A 23,716-nucleotide genomic window follows, 5' to 3' on the forward strand; every position below is an offset into this window, starting at 1 on the left:
GGATGACAGCCAATAAACTTAAACTTAACACTGGCAAAACCTACTATACATGTATTATGTTTGGTAGCAGAGCAGGTGCTGTGCAACTTAACATTAAGATCGACAACACTCTAATTGTCAGACATAATGAGGGCAAATTCCTTGGCCTATACCTTGACAACAACCTAAATTTCAGCACCCATATCCAACACATAACAAAAAAAGTATCCAAAATGGTGGGATCCTCTCCAAGATACGATACTACGTGCCGCAAACTGCCCTTCTCACACTATACCATTCATTTATATATCCATACCTCATCTATGCTATCTGTGCTTGGGGTTCAACTGCAGCAACACACCTAAAGCCAATAATAACCCAACAAAAAGCCGCAGTAAGAATAATCACTAAATCCCATCCCTGGCAACACACCCCCCCCACTCTTCATAGATCTAAACTTACTCCCTGTTCAGAACATCCACACTTACTACTGTGCAATCTATATCTACAGGACCTTAAATTCCAATATTAACCTTGACCTGAAATGCTTTCTTGATAGTTGTGACAGGATCCACAGGCATAACACCAGACACAAACATCTCTATAACATTCCCCGTGTTCGACTAAACCTTTACAAAAATTCAGTGTATTTCAAAGGACCTGAAAACTCTAGAACTGCAGACACATTCATCACTTTCAAAACTACAGTTAGAAAACATCTCATCTCCCTGATCCACCCCGACAACTAACTACATAATAATCACCTGGTGGTTCACAATTACACTCGCTCACCCACTGACTATAAACCCAGAAATACTAATCTTAATCTTAAAATAATAAATCCTAACTAGTCATCAAGTTTGCCTATGATACTCCAATATAGACACCTTGTATTGTGCCAAAACAAAAGCATTCACATTGCTAAACTCACAAATTATGATGTAGTCACTTAGCCTTAATACCATAATCTGTAAGGATTTAATGTTCAGAATTAATCTAAGTCTGCTCGAAATGCCTAGCCATGCTAGGTGTCCTAGTGGCCCCCTCTGTAATTAGTATTTTATAACATGTAAACCACACAATACCCCAAACCTGTAAACCCCACATTGTAACCCTTATAGAGAATAAACTTGAATTGAATTGAATTAAATAATGAGACCTACAAAGCAGTACTGTTTCATCAAAACATTATTTTTTACCTGTTTGAAGAGGTACCTTTATACCATTGAAGAGCTTACTTATACTGAAACCAATTGCCTTCCTTTGAATGTAATGATAATTTAAACTTTTACTTTCCCACTGTAACTAGTAAAATTTGTCAGATATGAATTCTTAGATTTTCGTTTATTATTAAAATTCAATTCCCTTCTAGAAAATATCACAATAAAATAAACAAAAAGTTGGAAACTCACATTGACACATTCTCTGACCAAGTTGTTATCTTTATTTCCCACCTCAGAGGGGATGAGCGGGAACTGCCACGATCGAGCAGTATGGGAGAATCTCTGCGCAGTGAATCTGGGGGTGGCAGTAGCTTGTCAGACTGTTCCCCTCCATCCTCCGAGAGACGATATTCTCAGACAACAACTCCAACACGATCCAGTCATCAGGTGGGAAGAGTGTAGCATTTATATGCTCCAATATATTTTTTTTTATTTAACTTTTGATGGAAACTGTTGTATCCCTTGATAATTGTTTGTCTAGAGTATATTAAGTAGTTCTTAAAGTATAGTTCCAATACATTTTGTCACTGCATGTGGATGTGTGTAATTATTCATGTTAAGTTAATTGTTTTATTTTAAAGATGTTGTATTAATTAAATTTAACTTTTATGTTTTGCATTTACAGCTGATAAAATAAATTTGTAATATCAGTGAGTAATCACTTGAGGTATTTTATAATTAATGGTAGTATCTGAATAGGTAGTAGGTTGGTAGACAGCAACCACCCAGGGAGGTACTACCGTCCTGCCAAGTGAGTGTAAAACGAAGCCTGTGATTGTTTTACATGATGGTAGGATTGCTGATGTCTTTTGTCTGTCTCATAAATATGCAAGATTACAGGCATGTCTTGCTACTTCTACTTACACTTAGGTCACACTACACATACATGTACACATTTATTTATACACACTCATCTGAGTTTTCTTTGATTTTATCTTAATAGTTCTTGGTCTTATTAATTTTCCTTTTATATCCATGGGGAAGTGGAATAAGAATCTTTCCTCCGTAAGCCATGCGTGTTGTAAAAGTCAACTAAAATGCCGGGAACAATGGGCTAGTAACCCCTTTTCCTGTAAAGATTACTAAAAAGAATAAGAAGAAGAAAATTGTCAAAGTGGGAAGTCTGAATGTGCGTGGATGTTGTGCAGATGATAAGAAAGAGATGATTGTGGATGTTATGAATGAGAAGAAGCTGGATGTCCTGGCTTTAAGTGAAACAAAGCTGAAGGGGGTGGGAGAGTTTCAGTGGAGAGGAATAAATGGGATTAGGTCAGGGGTTTCAAATAGAGTTAGAGCTAAAGAAGGAGTAGCAATAATGTTGAAGGATAAGCTATGGCAGGAAAAGAGGGACTATAAATGTATTAATTCAAGGATTATGTGGAGTAAAATAAAGATTGGATGTGAAAAGTGGGTTATAATAAGCGTGTATGCACCTGGAGAAGAGAGAAGTGTAGAGGAGAGAGAGAGATTTTGGGAAATGTTGAGTGAATGCGTGGGGAGTTTTGAATCAAGTGTGAGAGTAATGGTGGTTGGGGATTTTAATGCTAAAGTGGGTAAAAATGTTATGGAGGGAGTAGTAGGTAAATTTGGGGTGCCAGGGGTAAATGTAAATGGGGAGCCTTTAATTGAGCTATGTGTAGAAAGAAATTTGGTAATAAGTAATACATATTTTATGAAAAAGAGGATAAATAAATATACAAGGTATGATGTAGCACGTAATGAAAGTAGTTTATTAGATTATGTATTGGTGGATAAAAGGTTGATGGGTAGGCTCCAGGATGTACATGTTTATAGAGGGGCAACTGATATATCGGATCATTATTTAGTTGTAGCTACAGTTAGAGTAAGAGGTAGATGGGAAAAGAGGAAGGTGGCAACAACAAGTAAGAGGGAAGTGAAAGTGTATAAACTAAGGGAGGAGGAAGTTCGGGTGAGATATAAGCGACTATTGGCAGAAAGGTGGGCTAGTGCAAAGATGAGTAGTGGGGGGGTTGAAGAGGGTTGGAATAGTTTTAAAAATGCAGTATTAGAATGTGGGGCAGAAGTTTGTGGTTATAGGAGGGTGGGGGCAGGAGGAAAGAGGAGTGATTGGTGGAATGATGAAGTAAAGGGTGTGATAAAAGAGAAAAAGGTAGCTTATGAGAGGTTTTTACAAAGCAGAAGTGTTATAAGAAGAGCAGAGTATATGGAGAGTAAAAGAAAGGTAAAGAGAGTGGTGAGAGAGTGCAAAAGGAGAGCAGATGATAGAGTGGGAGAGGCACTGTCAAGAAATTTTAATGAAAATAAGAAAAAATTTTGGAGTGAGTTAAACAAGTTAAGAAAGCCTAGGGAAAATATGGATTTGTCAGTTAAAAACAGAGTAGGGGAGTTAGTAGATGGGGAGATGGAGGTATTGGGTAGATGGCGAGAATATTTTGAGGAACTTTTAAATGTTAAGGAAGAAACAGAGGCAGTAATTTCATGCACTGGTCAGGGAGGTATACCATCTTTTAGGAGTGAAGAAGAGCAGAATGTAAGTGTGGGGGAGGTACGTGAGGCATTACGTAAAATGAAAGGGGGTAAAGCAGCTGGAACTGATGGGATCATGACAGAAATGTTAAAAGCAGGGGGGGATATAGTGTTGGAGTGGTTGGTACTTTTGTTTAATAAATGTATGAAAGAGGGGAAGGTACCTAGGGATTGGCAGAGAGCATGTATAGTCCCTTTATATAAAGGGAAAGGGGACAAAAGAGACTGTAAAAATTATAGAGGAATAAGCTTACTGAGTATACCAGGAAAAGTGTACGGTAGGGTTATAATTGAAAGAATTAGAGGTAAGACAGAATGTAGGATTGCGGATGAGCAAGGAGGTTTTAGAGTGGGTAGGGGATGTGTAGATCAGGTGTTTACATTGAAGCATATATGTGAACAGTATTTAGATAAAGATAGGGAAGTTTTTATTGCATTTATGGATTTAGAAAAGGCATATGATAGAGTGGATAGAGGAGCAATGTGGCAGATGTTGCAAGTATATGGAATAGGTGGTAAGTTATTAAATGCTGTAAAGAGTTTTTATGAGGATAGTGAGGCTCAGGTTAGGGTGTGTAGAAGAGAGGGAGACTACTTCCCGGTAAAAGTAGGTCTTAGACAGGGATGTGTAATGTCACCATGGTTGTTTAATATATTTATAGATGGGGTTGTAAAGGAAGTAAATGCTAGGGTGTTTGGGAGAGGGGTGGGATTAAATTATGGGGAATCAAATTCAAAATGGGAATTGACACAGTTACTTTTTGCTGATGATACTGTGCTTATGGGAGATTCTAAAGAAAAATTGCAAAGGTTAGTGGATGAGTTTGGGAATGTGTGTAAAGGTAGAAAGTTGAAAGTGAACATAGAAAAGAGTAAGGTGATGAGGGTGTCAAATGATTTAGATAAAGAAAAATTGGATATCAAATTGGGGAGGAGGAGTATGGAAGAAGTGAATGTTTTCAGATACTTGGGAGTTGACGTGTCGGCGGATGGATTTATGAAGGATGAGGTTAATCATAGAATTGATGAGGGAAAAAAGGTGAGTGGTGCGTTGAGGTATATGTGGAGTCAAAAAACGTTATCTATGGAGGCAAAGAAGGGAATGTATGAAAGTATAGTAGTACCAACACTCTTATATGGGTGTGAAGCTTGGGTGGTAAATGCAGCAGCGAGGAGACGGTTGGAGGCAGCGGAGATGTCCTGTTTAAGGGCAATGTGTGGTGTAAATATTATGCAGAAAATTCGGAGTGTGGAAATTAGGAGAAGGTGTGGAGTTAATAAAAGTATTAGTCAGAGGGCAGAAGAGGGGTTGTTGAGGTGGTTTGGTCATTTAGAGAGAATGGATCACAGTAGAATGACATGGAAAGCATATAAATCTATAGGGGAAGGAAGGCGGGGTAGGGGTCGTCCTCGAAAGGGTTGGAGAGAGGGGGTAAAGGAGGTTTTGTGGGTAAGGGGCTTGGACTTCCAGCAAGCATGCGTGAGCGTGTTAGATAGGAGTGAATGGAGACGAATGGTACTTGGGACCTGACGATCTGTTGGAGTGTGAGCAGGGTAATATTTAGTGAAGGGATTCAGGGAAACCGGTTATTTTCATATAGTCGGACTTGAGTCCTGGAAATGGGAAGTACAATGCCTGCACTTTAAAGGAGGGGTTTGGGATATTGGCAGTTTGGAGGGATATGTTGTGTATCTTTATATGTTTATGCTTCTAGACTGTTGTATTCTGAGCACCTCTGCAAAAACAGTGATAATGTGCGAGTGTGGTGAAAGTGTTGAATGATGATGAAAGTATTTTCTTTTTGGGGATTTTCTTTCTTTTTTGGGTCACCCTGCCTCGGTGGGAGACGGCCGACTTGTTGAAAAAAAAAAAAAAAAAAAAAAAAAAAACTGAATACTGTGTGATAAAAAATTGGTGCACTTTTGTGCTAAAGTTTTAAATAATTAAGACATTTCTTAAGAACATTAAGGTTAGTGTTACATGGTCAGAATGCTTAAAAAGTTTCCTTACCTGGGTAATCCAAATTTTTTTATTAATAATTTTGGGTTGGAACTAGGATAGGATGCATATTGATTATAACAGTTGAAAATAAATGTGTACTAGCCAGTGTTTTTAAATACAATACTGATTTTTTTTTTTTTTTAATTTTTAATTATTGCTCTGAGGAATATTTTAATGGCTTGTATAGAGATAGTTACTTGTTTTTAATTGTTCCTAGTTCTAAAAATTTAAAGTATCATAAAACAATGCAAAGATGACAGTGTTGACAAGCTTAGTAACCATAAATCTAATAAGGAATAAAAGTTTGAATACCATAGCTGAAGCAATTAGTTATTAATCCACAGTTTGGAGAGGAAACTTTAGACAATTTGGTCTGTCCTGGACCATTGTCAGTCATGACTTGATAATAGTCCAGTATGAGCCAAAATGTTGACTAGGGTTTCCTTTGCTAATTCTAAGTTAGTGAATTTTGAACTTACTAGAAATGGGCTAAATTAGTATCCGTGCAGTGATGCATATGTATTGCATCATGAGGGTGACTTAAGGGTACAAGAAGCATTTAGGGTACTTAAATATTTTGTCTGTAGGTAAGAATCTAGAAGTTTAAGTGAAAAATAGAAGTGATGCATTATTACAACATTGGTGAGTACCTATAAGTTTTTGTTTTTAACTGAGCTGTAATGTACTAATCTTTTAATATTCTACTCATTTCACCTTTAAAAAATGACTACTACTCTTCCCATATTGAAAATTGCCTTAATCTTTGTTGGGTGTGCATCAAATTTTGTTTCTGTGGTGCTATTACTAGAGTGAAGTGGTTTTTAGACATTAATAGATTTACTAGTGCTTATGTACAGATCACATTAGATGTAGTTGCAATACAGTACAGTATACATGTATAACCCCAAGCAGTACCCAGTCCTTTTAGTCTGACAGTCCTATTGCAATTTTCAAGTTTTTGCATTTTTGGTTAGCCTGTCACTACTAAATTACATAGGCTTTCTATGTCAATAATAGAACCACAATTTTTTATTTGAAAATGTATAAAAATGGTAATCTGTGCCACATTGAGGAAAGTGAGAAAATGACCATAACTCAAGTGAGAGGCACTGTTGATGCTGGGTGCTGAGAATTTTAAATATCACTCTTAAATGTGGTCGAAAGAAACACTGTATTAGTACAATGACTTAAAATACTGGGCATTGTTGTTGTGTATATGTGGGCTAGTGGAAAGAAAATTAATACCTGATAAGGATTCAAGATAAAATGAATGAGTTGGGTCCCTGGAGGCATAATGGAAGAGAAGATTAGTATGATGGATATAGAGAAGTGGTTTATGATGGATATATAGAAGTGGTTTACAGATAGTATAACCCTTCTAAACTTTTCTCATGGTAAAGAAATGTGAATTTGGGAAGCAGCAGTCAGAACTTATAAATCTTTTATTAATCTCAGTATTTATGGATTAAGTCTCTAATAAATATTGTAGGTAGTAGGTTGGTAGACAGCAACCATTCGGGGAGGTACTAACATCCTACCAAGTGAGTGTAAAATGGAAGCCTGTACATATTTGTTTTACATGATGGTAGGATTACTGGTGTCTCTTTTCTGTCTCAAAAACATGCAAGATTTCAGGTATGTCTTGCTACTTCTACTTACACTTAGGTCACACTACACATACAAGTACATGTTTATGTATACGCACTCATCTGAGTTTTCTTTGATTTTATCTTAATAGTTCTTGTTCTTAGTGCTTTTCATTTCATATCCATGGGGAAGTGGAATAAGAATCTTTCCTCCGTAAGCCATGCGTGTTGTAAAAGTCAACTAAAATGCTGGGCTGGTAATCCCTTTTCCCATATAGCTTACTAAAAAGAAAAAGAAGAAAACTGTGAAAGTGGGATGTTTGAATGTGCGTTAATATTGTGCGAATGATAAGAGAGAGATGATTGTGGACATTATGAATGAGAAGCTGGATGTCCTGGCTTTAAGTGAAACAAAGCTGAAGAGGGTAGGAGAGTTTCAGTGGGAAGAAATAAATGGGGTAAGGTCAGGGGTTTCAAATAGAGTTAGAGCTAAAGAAGGAGTAGCAGTAATGTTGAAGGATAAGTTATGGCAGGAAAAGAGGGAATATAAATGTATAAATCCAAGGATTATGTGATGTAAAATAAGGGTTGGATGTGAAAAGTCGGTTATAGTAAGTGTTTATGCACCTGGAGAAGAGAGAAGTGTAGAGGAGTGAGATTTTGGGAAATGTTAAGTGAATGTGTGGGGAGATCTGAACCAAGTGAGAGAGTACTTGTGGCTGGGGATCTCAATGCTAAAGTGGGTAAAAATGTTGCAGAGGGAGTAGTAGGTAAATTTGGGGTGCCAGGGGTAAATGAAAATGGGGAGCCTTTAATTGAAGTATGTGTAGAAAGAGGTTTAGTAATAAGTAATACATATTTTATGAAACAGAGGGTAAATAAGTATACAAGGTATGATATAGCACGTAATGAAAGTAGTTTGTTAGATTATGTATTGGTGGATAAAAGGTTGATGGGTAGGCTTCAGGATGTACATGTTTATAGAGGGGCAACAGATATATTGGATCATTATTTAGTTGTAGCTACAGTTAGAGTAAGAGGTAGATGGGACAAAAGGAAAATGGCAACAGCAAGTAAGAGAGAGGTGAAAGTGTATAAACTATGGGAAGAGGAAGTTAGGGTGAGATATAAGCAACTATTGGCAGAAAGGTGGGCTATTGAAGTATAAGTAGTATGGGGGTTGAAGAGGGTTGGGATAGTTTTAAAAATGCAGTATTAGAATGTGGGGCAGAAGTTTGTGGCTATAGGAGGGTGGGTGCAGGAGGAAAGAGGAGTGATTGGTGGAATGATGAAGTAAAGGGTGTGATAAAAGAGAGCAAGGTAGCTTATGAGAGGCTTTTACAAAGCAGAAGTGTTGTAAGAAGAGCAGAGTACAGTGGACCCCTGCCTTACGATATTAATCCGTTCATGAGAGCTCATCGTAAGCCGAAATTATCGTTAGCCGAATTAATTTTCCCGATAAGAAATAATGGAAATCAAATTAATCCGTTCTTGACACCCCAAAGTATGAAAAAAAAAAATTTTTTACCACATGAAATATTAATTTTAATGCACACAAACTGAAGAAGACATGCACAATTACTACTCTACTAAGAATAGAATACATGACAATTGCCTTTATTGAAGATCTGGTGATGATTGATGGGATGGGAGGAGGGGAGAGTGTGGAAGTTATTGTTTAGAAGGGGAATCCCCTTCCATTAGGACTTGAGGTAGCAAATTCTTTTCCAGGGTTACTTCCCTTCTTCTTTTAATGCCACTAGGACCAGCTTGAGAGTCACTGGACCTCTGTACCTCCCGTTCCTTTAAGACTTTCCTAAAATGGGCCATAACATTGTCATTGTACAGGTTGCCAACACGGCTTGCAGTAGTTGTGTCAGGGTGATTTTCATCCATAAAGGTTTGCAGTTCAACCCACTTTGCACACATTTCCTTAATCTCTTTTTTTCAATTCCATACTAATTCTCACTCTTTTTACCACAGGGATGGCACTAGAAGCTTTCTTGGGGTCCACGGTGACTTATTTTGCAGTTCTTTCTTTCTTTCAACACACCGGCTGTATCCCACCGAGGTGGGGTGGCCCAAAAGGAAAAACGAAAGTTCCTCCTTTCAAATTTAATAATACATACTGGAGAAGGGGTTACCAGCCCCTTGCTCCCGGCATTTCAGTCACCTTTTACGACACGCATGGCTTACGGAGGAAGAATTCTGTTCCACTTCCCCATGGAGATTATTTTGCAGTTACAAGCACTAAAAACACTGGAATAATGTGAAATGTACAGAATGTATGCGTAGATGCGACCGCACTTGCTGGCTTGTAAACACTGGCGCTGAGGCCACAGGTGGGACGCGTCCCGGACAAATCACGTAAGGCGAGTTTTTTATCGTGAGGCGAGGCAAAATTTTTGAGTTCAAATGCTTCGTATGTCAGATTTAATGTAATGCGATGCATTCGTAAGGCGGGGGTCCACTCTATATGGAGAGTAAAAGAAAGGTGAAGAGAGTGCAAAAGGAGAGCAGATGAAAGAGTGGGAGAGGCACTGGCAAGAAATTTTGCTGAAAATAAGAAAAATTTTTGGAGTGAGATAAACAAGTTAAGAAAGTCTATGAATGGATTTGTCAGTTAAAAACAGAGTAGGGGAGTTAGTAGATGGGGAGCTGGAGGTATTGTGTAGATGGCAGGAATATTTTGAGGAACTTTTAAATGTTGATGATGAAAGGGAGGCGGTAATTTCATGCACTGGTCAGGGAGGTATAACATCTTTTAGGAGTGAGAAAGAGCAGGATACAAGTGTGGGGTAGGTGCATGAGGCATTACATAGAATGAAAGGGGGTAAAGCAGCAGGGACTGATGGGATCATGACAGAAATGTTACAAGTGGGGGGGGGGGGTATTGTGTTGGAATGGTTGATATTTTTGTTTAATAAATGAATGAAAGAGGGGAAAGTACCTAGGGATTGGCAGAGAGCGTGTATAGTTCCTTTATATAAAGGGAAGGGGGACAGAAGAGATTGTAAAAATTATAGAAGAAGTAATTTACCGAGTTGTAGGTAGTAGGTTGGTAGACAGCAACCGCCCAGGGAGGTACTACCGTCTTGCCATGTGAGTGTAAAACGAAAGCCTGTAATTGTTTTACGTGATGGTAGGATTGCTGGTGTCCTTTTTTCTGTCTCATAAACATGCAAGACTTCAGGTACGTCTTGCTACTTCTACTTACACTTAGGTCACACTACACATACATGTATAAGCATATATATACACACCCCACTGGGTTTTCTTCTATTTTCTTTCTAGTTCTTGTTCTTGTTTATTTCCTCTTACCTCCATGGGGAAGTGGAACAGAATTCTTTGTCTGTAAGCCACGCGTGTTGTTAGAGGCGACTAAAATGCCGGGAGCAAGGGCCTAGTAACCCCTTCTCCTGTACGAATTACTAAATTTAAAAAGAGAAACTTTAGTTTTTCTTTTTGGACTAGCCTGCCTTGGTGGGATACGGCTGGTTTGAAGAAAAAAAAAAGTTTACTGAGTATACCAGGTAAAGTGTACGGTAGGGTTATTATTGAAAGAATTAGAAGCAAGACAGAGAGTAGGATTGCAGATGAGCAAGGAGGGTTTAGAGTGGGTAAGGGATGTGTAGATCAAATATATACATTGAAGCATATATGTGAACAGTATTTAGATAGAGGTAGGGAAGTTTTCATTGCATTTATGGATTTAGAAAAGGCATAGGAAAGAGTGGATAGGGTAGCAATGTGGCAGATGTTTCAAGTGTATGGAATAGGTAGTAAGTTACTAAGTTCCGTAAAGAGTTTTTATGAGAATAGTGAGGCTCAGGTTAGGGTGTGTAGGAGTGAGGGAGATTACTTCCCAGTAAAAGTAGTCTGAGACAGGGATGTGTAATGTCACCATGGTGGTTTAATATATTTGTACAAGGGGTTGTAAAAGAAGTAAATGCTAGGGTGTTTGGGAGAGGGGTGGGATTAAATTATGGGGAATCAAATTCAAAATGGGAATTGACACAGTTACTTTTTGCTGATGATACTGTGCTTATGGGAGATTCTAAAGAAAAATTGCAAAGGTTAGTGGATGAGTTTGGGAATGTGTGTAAAGGTAGAAAGTTGAAAGTGAACATAGAAAAGAGTAAGGTGATGAGGGTGTCAAATGATTTAGATAAAGAAAAATTGGATATCAAATTGGGGAGGAGGAGTATGGAAGAAGTGAATGTTTTCAGATACTTGGGAGTTGACGTGTCGGCGGATGGATTTATGAAGGATGAGGTTAATCATAGAATTGATGAGGGAAAAAAGGTGAGTGGTGCGTTGAGGTATATGTGGAGTCAAAAAACGTTATCTATGGAGGCAAAGAAGGGAATGTATGAAAGTATAGTAGTACCAACACTCTTATATGGGTGTGAAGCTTGGGTGGTAAATGCAGCAGCGAGGAGACGGTTGGAGGCAGCGGAGATGTCCTGTTTAAGGGCAATGTGTGGTGTAAATATTATGCAGAAAATTCGGAGTGTGGAAATTAGGAGAAGGTGTGGAGTTAATAAAAGTATTAGTCAGAGGGCAGAAGAGGGGTTGTTGAGGTGGTTTGGTCATTTAGAGAGAATGGATCACAGTAGAATGACATGGAAAGCATATAAATCTATAGGGGAAGGAAGGCGGGGTAGGGGTCGTCCTCGAAAGGGTTGGAGAGAGGGGGTAAAGGAGGTTTTGTGGGTAAGGGGCTTGGACTTCCAGCAAGCGTGCGTGAGCGTGTTAGATAGGAGTGAATGGAGACGAATGGTACTTGGGACCTGACGATCTGTTGGAGTGTGAGCAGGGTAATATTTAGTGAAGGGATTCAGGGAAACCGGTTATTTTCATATAGTCGGACTTGAGTCCTGGAAATGGGAAGTACAATGCCTGCACTTTAAAGGAGGGGTTTGGGATATTGGCAGTTTGGAGGGATATGTTGTGTATCTTTATATGTTTATGCTTCTAGACTGTTGTATTCTGAGCACCTCTGCAAAAACAGTGATAATGTGCGAGTGTGGTGAAAGTGTTGAATGATGATGAAAGTATTTTCTTTTTGGGGATTTTCTTTCTTTTTTGGGTCACCCTGCCTCGGTGGGAGACGGCCGACTTGTTGAAAAAAAAAAAAAAAAAAAAAAAAAAAAATATGAATAATGTGTGATAAAAAATTGGTGCACTTTTGTGCTAAAGTTTTAAATAATTAAGACATTTCTTAAGAACATTAAGGTTAGTGTTACATGGTCAGAATGCTTAAAAAGTTTCCTTACCTGGGTAATCCAAATTTTTTTATTAATAATTTTGGGTTGGAACTAGGATAGGATGCATATTGATTATAACAGTTGAAAATAAATGTGTACTAGCCAGTGTTTTTAAATACAATACTGATTTTTTTTTTTTTTTAATTTTTAATTATTGCTCTGAGGAATATTTTAATGGCTTGTATAGAGATAGTTACTTGTTTTTAATTGTTCCTAGTTCTAAAAATTTAAAGTATCATAAAACAATGCAAAGATGACAGTGTTGACAAGCTTAGTAACCATAAATCTAATAAGGAATAAAAGTTTGAATACCATAGCTGAAGCAATTAGTTATTAATCCACAGTTTGGAGAGGAAACTTTAGACAATTTGGTCTGTCCTGGACCATTGTCAGTCATGACTTGATAATAGTCCAGTATGAGCCAAAATGTTGACTAGGGTTTCCTTTGCTAATTCTAAGTTAGTGAATTTTGAACTTACTAGAAATGGGCTAAATTAGTATCCGTGCAGTGATGCATATGTATTGCATCATGAGGGTGACTTAAGGGTACAAGAAGCATTTAGGGTACTTAAATATTTTGTCTGTAGGTAAGAATCTAGAAGTTTAAGTGAAAAATAGAAGTGATGCATTATTACAACATTGGTGAGTACCTATAAGTTTTTGTTTTTAACTGAGCTGTAATGTACTAATCTTTTAATATTCTACTCATTTCACCTTTAAAAAATGACTACTACTCTTCCCATATTGAAAATTGCCTTAATCTTTGTTGGGTGTGCATCAAATTTTGTTTCTGTGGTGCTATTACTAGAGTGAAGTGGTTTTTAGACATTAATAGATTTACTAGTGCTTATGTACAGATCACATTAGATGTAGTTGCAATACAGTACAGTATACATGTATAACCCCAAGCAGTACCCAGTCCTTTTAGTCTGACAGTCCTATTGCAATTTTCAAGTTTTTGCATTTTTGGTTAGCCTGTCACTACTAAATTACATAGGCTTTCTATGTCAATAATAGAACCACAATTTTTTATTTGAAAATGTATAAAAATGGTAATCTGTGCCACATTGAGGAAAGTGAGAAAATGACCATAACTCAAGTGAGAGGCACTGTTGATGCTGGGTGCTGAGAATTTTAAATATCACTCTTAAATGTGGTCGAAAGAAACACTGTATTAGTACAATGACTTAAAATACTGGGCATTGTTGTTGTGTATATGTGGGCTAGTGGAAAGAAAATTAATACCTGATAAGGATTCAAGATAAAATGAATGAGTTGGGTCCCTGGAGGCATAATGGAAGAGAAGATTAGTATGATGGATATAGAGAAGTGGTTTATGATGGATATATAGAAGTGGTTTACAGATAGTATAACCCTTCTAAACTTTTCTCATGGTAAAGAAATGTGAATTTGGGAAGCAGCAGTCAGAACTTATAAATCTTTTATTAATCTCAGTATTTATGGATTAAGTCTCTAATAAATATTGTAGGTAGTAGGTTGGTAGACAGCAACCATTCGGGGAGGTACTAACATCCTACCAAGTGAGTGTAAAATGGAAGCCTGTACATATTTGTTTTACATGATGGTAGGATTACTGGTGTCTCTTTTCTGTCTCAAAAACATGCAAGATTTCAGGTATGTCTTGCTACTTCTACTTACACTTAGGTCACACTACACATACAAGTACATGTTTATGTATACGCACTCATCTGAGTTTTCTTTGATTTTATCTTAATAGTTCTTGTTCTTAGTGCTTTTCATTTCATATCCATGGGGAAGTGGAATAAGAATCTTTCCTCCGTAAGCCATGCGTGTTGTAAAAGTCAACTAAAATGCTGGGCTGGTAATCCCTTTTCCCATATAGCTTACTAAAAAGAAAAAGAAGAAAACTGTGAAAGTGGGATGTTTGAATGTGCGTTAATATTGTGCGAATGATAAGAGAGAGATGATTGTGGACATTATGAATGAGAAGCTGGATGTCCTGGCTTTAAGTGAAACAAAGCTGAAGAGGGTAGGAGAGTTTCAGTGGGAAGAAATAAATGGGGTAAGGTCAGGGGTTTCAAATAGAGTTAGAGCTAAAGAAGGAGTAGCAGTAATGTTGAAGGATAAGTTATGGCAGGAAAAGAGGGAATATAAATGTATAAATCCAAGGATTATGTGATGTAAAATAAGGGTTGGATGTGAAAAGTCGGTTATAGTAAGTGTTTATGCACCTGGAGAAGAGAGAAGTGTAGAGGAGTGAGATTTTGGGAAATGTTAAGTGAATGTGTGGGGAGATCTGAACCAAGTGAGAGAGTACTTGTGGCTGGGGATCTCAATGCTAAAGTGGGTAAAAATGTTGCAGAGGGAGTAGTAGGTAAATTTGGGGTGCCAGGGGTAAATGAAAATGGGGAGCCTTTAATTGAAGTATGTGTAGAAAGAGGTTTAGTAATAAGTAATACATATTTTATGAAACAGAGGGTAAATAAGTATACAAGGTATGATATAGCACGTAATGAAAGTAGTTTGTTAGATTATGTATTGGTGGATAAAAGGTTGATGGGTAGGCTTCAGGATGTACATGTTTATAGAGGGGCAACAGATATATTGGATCATTATTTAGTTGTAGCTACAGTTAGAGTAAGAGGTAGATGGGACAAAAGGAAAATGGCAACAGCAAGTAAGAGAGAGGTGAAAGTGTATAAACTATGGGAAGAGGAAGTTAGGGTGAGATATAAGCAACTATTGGCAGAAAGGTGGGCTATTGAAGTATAAGTAGTATGGGGGTTGAAGAGGGTTGGGATAGTTTTAAAAATGCAGTATTAGAATGTGGGGCAGAAGTTTGTGGCTATAGGAGGGTGGGTGCAGGAGGAAAGAGGAGTGATTGGTGGAATGATGAAGTAAAGGGTGTGATAAAAGAGAGCAAGGTAGCTTATGAGAGGCTTTTACAAAGCAGAAGTGTTGTAAGAAGAGCAGAGTACAGTGGACCCCTGCCTTACGATATTAATCCGTTCATGAGAGCTCATCGTAAGCCGAAATTATCGTTAGCCGAATTAATTTTCCCGATAAGAAATAATGGAAATCAAATTAATCCGTTCTTGACACCCCAAAGTATGAAAAAAAAAAATTTTTTACCACATGAAATATTAATTTTAATGCACACAAACTGAAGAAGACATGCACAATTACTACTCTACTAAGAATAGAATACATGACAATTGCCTTTATTGAAGATCTGGTGATGATTGATGGGATGGGAGGAGGGGAGAGTGTGGAAGTTATTGTTTAGAAGGGGAATCCCCTTCCATTAGGACTTGAGGTAGCAAATTCTTTTCCAGGGTTACTTCCCTTCTTCTTTTAATGCCACTAGGACCAGCTTGAGAGTCACTGGACCTCTGTACCTCCCGTTCCTTTAAGACTTTCCTAAAATGGGCCATAACATTGTCATTGTACAGGTTGCCAACACGGCTTGCAGTAGTTGTGTCAGGGTGATTTTCATCCATAAAGGTTTGCAGTTCAACCCACTTTGCACACATTTCCTTAATCTCTTTTTTTCAATTCCATACTAATTCTCACTCTTTTTACCACAGGGATGGCACTAGAAGCTTTCTTGGGGTCCACGGTGACTTATTTTGCAGTTCTTTCTTTCTTTCAACACACCGGCTGTATCCCACCGAGGTGGGGTGGCCCAAAAGGAAAAACGAAAGTTCCTCCTTTCAAATTTAATAATACATACTGGAGAAGGGGTTACCAGCCCCTTGCTCCCGGCATTTCAGTCACCTTTTACGACACGCATGGCTTACGGAGGAAGAATTCTGTTCCACTTCCCCATGGAGATTATTTTGCAGTTACAAGCACTAAAAACACTGGAATAATGTGAAATGTACAGAATGTATGCGTAGATGCGACCGCACTTGCTGGCTTGTAAACACTGGCGCTGAGGCCACAGGTGGGACGCGTCCCGGACAAATCACGTAAGGCGAGTTTTTTATCGTGAGGCGAGGCAAAATTTTTGAGTTCAAATGCTTCGTATGTCAGATTTAATGTAATGCGATGCATTCGTAAGGCGGGGGTCCACTCTATATGGAGAGTAAAAGAAAGGTGAAGAGAGTGCAAAAGGAGAGCAGATGAAAGAGTGGGAGAGGCACTGGCAAGAAATTTTGCTGAAAATAAGAAAAATTTTTGGAGTGAGATAAACAAGTTAAGAAAGTCTATGAATGGATTTGTCAGTTAAAAACAGAGTAGGGGAGTTAGTAGATGGGGAGCTGGAGGTATTGTGTAGATGGCAGGAATATTTTGAGGAACTTTTAAATGTTGATGATGAAAGGGAGGCGGTAATTTCATGCACTGGTCAGGGAGGTATAACATCTTTTAGGAGTGAGAAAGAGCAGGATACAAGTGTGGGGTAGGTGCATGAGGCATTACATAGAATGAAAGGGGGTAAAGCAGCAGGGACTGATGGGATCATGACAGAAATGTTACAAGTGGGGGGGGGGGGGTATTGTGTTGGAATGGTTGATATTTTTGTTTAATAAATGAATGAAAGAGGGGAAAGTACCTAGGGATTGGCAGAGAGCGTGTATAGTTCCTTTATATAAAGGGAAGGGGGACAGAAGAGATTGTAAAAATTATAGAAGAAGTAATTTACCGAGTTGTAGGTAGTAGGTTGGTAGACAGCAACCGCCCAGGGAGGTACTACCGTCTTGCCATGTGAGTGTAAAACGAAAGCCTGTAATTGTTTTACGTGATGGTAGGATTGCTGGTGTCCTTTTTTCTGTCTCATAAACATGCAAGACTTCAGGTACGTCTTGCTACTTCTACTTACACTTAGGTCACACTACACATACATGTATAAGCATATATATACACACCCCACTGGGTTTTCTTCTATTTTCTTTCTAGTTCTTGTTCTTGTTTATTTCCTCTTACCTCCATGGGGAAGTGGAACAGAATTCTTTGTCTGTAAGCCACGCGTGTTGTTAGAGGCGACTAAAATGCCGGGAGCAAGGGCCTAGTAACCCCTTCTCCTGTACGAATTACTAAATTTAAAAAGAGAAACTTTAGTTTTTCTTTTTGGACTAGCCTGCCTTGGTGGGATACGGCTGGTTTGAAGAAAAAAAAAAGTTTACTGAGTATACCAGGTAAAGTGTACGGTAGGGTTATTATTGAAAGAATTAGAAGCAAGACAGAGAGTAGGATTGCAGATGAGCAAGGAGGGTTTAGAGTGGGTAAGGGATGTGTAGATCAAATATATACATTGAAGCATATATGTGAACAGTATTTAGATAGAGGTAGGGAAGTTTTCATTGCATTTATGGATTTAGAAAAGGCATAGGAAAGAGTGGATAGGGTAGCAATGTGGCAGATGTTTCAAGTGTATGGAATAGGTAGTAAGTTACTAAGTTCCGTAAAGAGTTTTTATGAGAATAGTGAGGCTCAGGTTAGGGTGTGTAGGAGTGAGGGAGATTACTTCCCAGTAAAAGTAGTCTGAGACAGGGATGTGTAATGTCACCATGGTGGTTTAATATATTTGTACAAGGGGTTGTAAAAGAAGTAAATGCTAGGGTGTTGGGGAGAGGAGTGGGATGAAATTATGGGGAATCAAGTACAAAATGGGAGTTGACACAGTTACTTTTTGCTGATGATACTGTGCTTATGGGAGATTCTAAAGAAAAGTTGCAAAGGTTACTGGACGAGTTTGGGAGTGTGTGTAAAGGTAGAAAGTTGAAAGTGAACATAGAAAAGAGTAAGGTAATGAGGGTATCAAATGATTTAGATAAAGAAAAATTGGATATCAAATTGGGGAGGAGTAGTATGGAAAAAGTGAATGTTTTCAGATATTTGGGAGTTGACGTGTCCGCGGATGGATTTATGAAGGATGAGTTTAATCATAGAATTGATGAACGAAAAAAGGCGAGTGGTGCGTTGAGGTATATGTGGAGACAAAAAAATGTTATCTATGGAGGCAAAGAAGGGAATGTATGAAAGTATAGTAGTACCAACACTCTTATATGGGTGTGAAGCTTGGGTTGTAAACGTTGCAGCGAGGGGGCAGTTGGAGGCAGTGGAGATGTCCTGTCTAAGGGCAGTGTGTGGTGTAAATATTATGCAGAAAATTTGGAGTGTGGAAATTAGGGGAAGGTGTGGAGTCAATAAAAGTATTAGTCAGTGGGCTGAAGAGGGGTTGTAGAGGTGGTTTGGTCATTTAAAGAAAATGTATCAGAGTAGAATGACATGGAGAGCATATATATTTGTAGGGGAAGGAAGGGGGGGTAGGGGTCGTCCTCGAAAAGGTTGGAGGGAGGGGGTAAAGGAGGTTTTGTGGGCAAGGGGCTTGGACTTCCAGCAAGCGTGTGTGAGCGTGTTCGATAGGAGTGAATGGAGACGAATGGTATTTGGGACCTAATGAGCTGTTGGAGTGTGAGCAGAGTAATATTTAGTGAAGGGATTCAGGGAAACCAGTTATTTTGATTTAGCCAGACTTGAGTTCTAGAAATGGGAAGTACAATGCCTGTACTTTAACCCTTTGAGGGTTTTGGTCGTACTAGTACGTTTTACGCGTAGGGGTTTTTGACATACTAGTACTCATAAATTCTAGCGGCCTCAAATCTAGTGGGAGAAAGCTGGTAGGCCTTCATATGAAAGAATGGGTCTATGTGGTCAGTGTGCACAGTCTAAAAAAAATCCTGCAGCACACAGTGCATAATGAGAAAAAAAAAACTTTGACCATTTTTTTTTAATAAATCGGCGACTTTGCAGTGTATTTTCGTATGGTATTTATTGTTGTATTCTAGTTTTCTTGGTCTCATTTTATAGAATGGAAGACATATTACAGAAATTGAGATGATTTTGACTGGTTTTACAATGAAAGGTGCCTTGAAATTGAGCTCAAAGTAGCAGAAATGTTCGATTTTTACCAAACTTCAAAAGTAAACAAATCGTGCCAAGCGTGGAATACACGTCAACTGGTGAGTCTAATATTCTTTTACAAGTGCACCAATAATATTTATACCATTTTTTACACTAATGCAGTAGTCTGCATAACAGTAAATCTTATATTTTTTGTGAGAATAAAAATTCAAAGTGGAAAGCAAAAGAATATAAGAGGGGCCTTGAGACGTGACTAATGACTAGAGGAAATGTCATTTTAGTGCCAGGAATGTCTTTCTTGTTTATTCTGGACCCTATTTGGAAATTGGCATCTTTTGAAATTTGTGTGAAATTGGCAAAATTGCTAAATTCTGACCACTGTACTGGATAGTTGAATTTATAAATGGGTGGTTTCTTGCATCCATTCGATAGAAAAAATGGAGTTCTAGCGAAATATTCATGTTTTTTGTCGACTAGTACAGTGAAATTGGCCGAAAATGGGGCTCAAAGTGGGCAAAATCGCCGATGTGTAAACATCGCCAAGACCGATAACTTTGCGGGAGCATAATTCCGTAAGTTTTCTATCAAATTTCAAACTTTTGGTGTCTTTATGATCGGGAAAAGATTCTCTATCTTTTCATAAGAGAAAATATTTTTTTTTTTTTTTTAAATTTGGCCGACCCTGAGAACGAGTTTCGGAGAGGGCCTGTCGACCCTCAAAGGGTTAACCCTTTCGGGGTTTCGGCCGTACTAGTACGGCTTATACGCCAGTGTTTTTGACGCACTAGTACGCATAAATTCTAGCGCCCTCAAATCTAGCAAGAGAAAGCTGGTAGGCCTACATATGAAAGAATGGGTCTATGTGGTCAGTGTGCGCAGTATAAAAAAAATCCTGCAGCACACAGTGCGTAATGAGAAAAAACTTTGACCGTGTTTTTGGTTTAAAACAGCGACTTTGCACTGTATTTTCGTATGGTATTTATGGTTGTATTCTAGTTTTCCTGGTCTTATTTTATAGAATGGAAGTCACATTACAGAAATTGAGATGATTTTGATTGGTTTCACAATGAAAAGTACGTACCTCGAAATTGAGCTCAAAGTAGCAGAAATGTTTGATTTTTGCCCAAGTTCAAAAGTAAAGAAATTGTGCCACGCATCCAATACACGTCAACTGGTGAATCTAATATTCTTTCACAAGTGCGCTGATATTATTTATATCATTTCTACACTAATACAGTAGTCTGCATAACAGTAAATCTTCTGTTTTTTGTGAGAATAAAAATTCCAAGTGGAAAGCAAAAGAAATGTAAGAGGGGCGTGGGGATGTGACTAATGAACAGAGGAAATGTTATTTTAGTGCCAGGAATGTCTTTCTTGTTTATTCTGGACCCTATTTGGAAATTGGCATCTTTTGAAATTTTTGTGAAATTGGCAAAATTGCTAAATTCTGACCACTATATTGGATGGTTGAAATCGGTAAATGGGTGGTTTCTTGTACTCATTCGATAGAAAAAACGGAGTTCTAGCGAAATACAGTGGACCCCCGCTTAACGATCACCTCCCAATGCGACCAATTATGTAAGTGTATTTATGTAAGTGCATTTGTATTTGTATGTTTGGGGGTCTGAAATGGACTAACCTACTTCACAATATTCCTTATGGGAACAAATTCGGTCAATACTGGCACCTGAACATACTTCTGGAATGAAAAAATATCGTTAACCGGGGGTCCACTGTACTTATGATTTTTGTCGACTAGTACACCGGAATTGGCCGAAAATAGGGCTCAAAGTGGGTAAAATCGCCGATGCGTAAACATCGTCGAGACCGCTAACTTCGTGAGAGCATAATTCTGTAAGTTTTCCATCAAATTTCATACTTTTGGTGTCATTATGATTGGGAGGAGATTCTCTATCTTTTCATTAGATTTTTTTTTTTTTTTTTTTGGCACCCTGAGAACAAGTCCCTGAGAGGGCCTGGCGACCCTCAAAGGGTTAAAAGAGGGGTTTGAGATATTGGCAGTTTGGAGGGATATGTTCTTTATACGTATATGCTTCTAGGCTGTTGTATTCTAAGCACCTCTGCAAAAACAGTGATTGTGTGAGTAAGGTGAAAGTGTTGAATAATGATGAAAGTATTTTCTTTTTGGGGATTTTCTTTCTTTTTGGGTCACCCTACCTTGGTGGGAGACGGCCGACTTGTTAAAAAAAGAAGTGTGTGTAAGTGTGTGTGTGTGTAAGTAACATGGTGGTTGTCTCCCACCAAGGTAGGGCGACCCAAAAGAAAGAAACGCACTCACCCTCGTTCATTCAATAGTTCTCTTGCCAGAAGTGTGATTCATATGACCCTCTGAACTGCAAATCCAACCCCCATCCTTCAGAATGCAAGTATTGTTCTTCAACCTCCAGGACTTAAAGCACAGCTAACCAGTTTCCCAAAATCCCTTCATAAACTTTACCTTGCTCATACTCCAACAGCACTTCCGGAAACTTAGCCTGCTTTAACACAAGCCTGCTGGATGCTCAAGCCCTTAACATGCAAAGCCTCCTTTATCCCATTCTTCCATCTTTTCCTGGGATGATCCAAAACCCAATTTTTTTCCACACTTCCTCCTCTAGGCAGTGTTTAACCCTTTGGGGGTCGACAGGTCCTCTCAGAGACTTGTTCTCAGGGTCGGCCAAATTTAAAAAAAAAAAAAAAAAATTTCTTATGAAAAGATAGAGAATATTTTCCCGATTATAATGACACCAAAAGTATAAAGTTTGATGGAAAACTTACGGAATTATGCTCTCGCGAAGTTAGTGGTCTCCACGATGTTTACGAATCGGCGATTTTGCCCACTTTGAGCCCTATTTTCGGACAATTCCCGTGTACTAGTTGACAAAAATCATAACTATTTCGCTAAAACTTCATTTTTTCTATCAAATAAATACAAGAAACCACCCATTTACCGATTTCAACCATCCAATAAAGTGGTCAGAATTTAGCAATTTTGCCAATTTCACACAAATTTCAAAAGATGCCAATTTCCGAATAGGGTCCAGAATAAACAAGAAAGACATTCCTGGCACTAAAATAACAAGTTCTCTGTTCGTTAGTCACATCCCCAGGACCCTCTTATATTTCTTTGGCTTTCCACTTTGAATTTTTAGTCTTACAAAAAAAATAAGATTTACTGTTACGCAGACTATTGCATTATTGTAGAAATGGTATAAATAATATCAGCACACTTGTGAAAGAATATTAGACTCGCCAGTTGATGTGTATTGGACACTTGGCATGATTTGTTTACTTTTGAACTTCGGTAAAAATTGAACATTTCTGCTACTTTGAGCTCAATTTCAAGCTACTTTTCATTGTGAAACCAGTCAAAATCATCTCAATTTCTGTAATATGTCTTCCATTCTATAAAATGAGACCAAGAAAACTAGAATACAACAATAAATACCATACGAAAATACAGTGCAAATTCGCTGTTTTAATCCAAAAAAGCGGTCAATTTTTTTTTCCTCATTACGCACTGTGTGCTGCAGGATTTTTTTTATACTGTGCACACTGACCACATAGACCCATTCTTACATATGTAGGCTTACCAGCTTTCTCTCACTAGATTTGAGGGCGCTAGAATTTAGGCGTACTAGTACATCAAAAACCCTGTATCGTAAGACGTACTAGTATGTCCGAAACCCCCAAAGGATTAAGGCCCATGCCAAATGTTTGTACAGTACCACTATATTTTAATTCATTGCCATTTTTGCCTACATGAATAAACTTTTCTTTTGGCAGATGCCTCAACACTCCACCCACCTTTTCTTTGGTTTACCTCACCTTTTGTAGACTCATCTCCTGACTTATCCACTCCCAGGTATTTACTGTGCAAATACTGTACAGTCACTGTAGGTAAGGCTTTTGATAGTCCCACATCAGAGACTATTGAGGAAAATTACGGCACATGGAATAGGATGAGAAATTTTTTCTTGGATAGAGGCATGGTTGACAAATAGGCAGCAGAGAGCTTGCATAAATGGGGACAAATCAGAGCGGGGGAAGTATCACGAGCGGTGTTCCACAGGGGTCAGTGTTGGGCCCCTTGTTGTTCACAATCGACATAAATGGCATAGATGAGGGAATAAATAGTGACATAAGCAAGTTTGCCGATGACACCAAAATAGGCTGTCTAATTCATTCTGATGAGCACATTAGAGCACTCCAGGAAGATTTGAATAGATTGATGCAGTGGTCAGAGAAGTGGCAGATGCAGTTTAATATAGACAAATGCAAAGTTCTACACATTGGACA

The 23,716-nt window shown here is 38.3% G+C and overlaps 1 protein-coding gene across 12 annotated transcripts in view; it reads left to right on the forward strand.

The window, feature by feature from the left end:
* Window positions 1–23,716, forward strand: part of LOC128702903 (uncharacterized protein F09G8.5) — a 138,326-nt gene that overhangs the window by 22,223 nt on the left and 92,387 nt on the right. For all 12 annotated transcript variants that reach the window (XM_070102599.1, XM_070102607.1, XM_070102601.1 and 9 more), the window contains exon 5: window positions 1,439–1,589. In XM_070102599.1, the coding sequence (XP_069958700.1) occupies window positions 1,439–1,589 (151 nt within the window). The remainder of the gene's footprint in view (window positions 1–1,438; window positions 1,590–23,716) is intronic.

This window comes from Cherax quadricarinatus, chromosome 82 (assembly GCF_038502225.1).
Source record: "Cherax quadricarinatus isolate ZL_2023a chromosome 82, ASM3850222v1, whole genome shotgun sequence".
Taxonomy (NCBI): Eukaryota; Metazoa; Arthropoda; class Malacostraca; order Decapoda; family Parastacidae; genus Cherax; species Cherax quadricarinatus.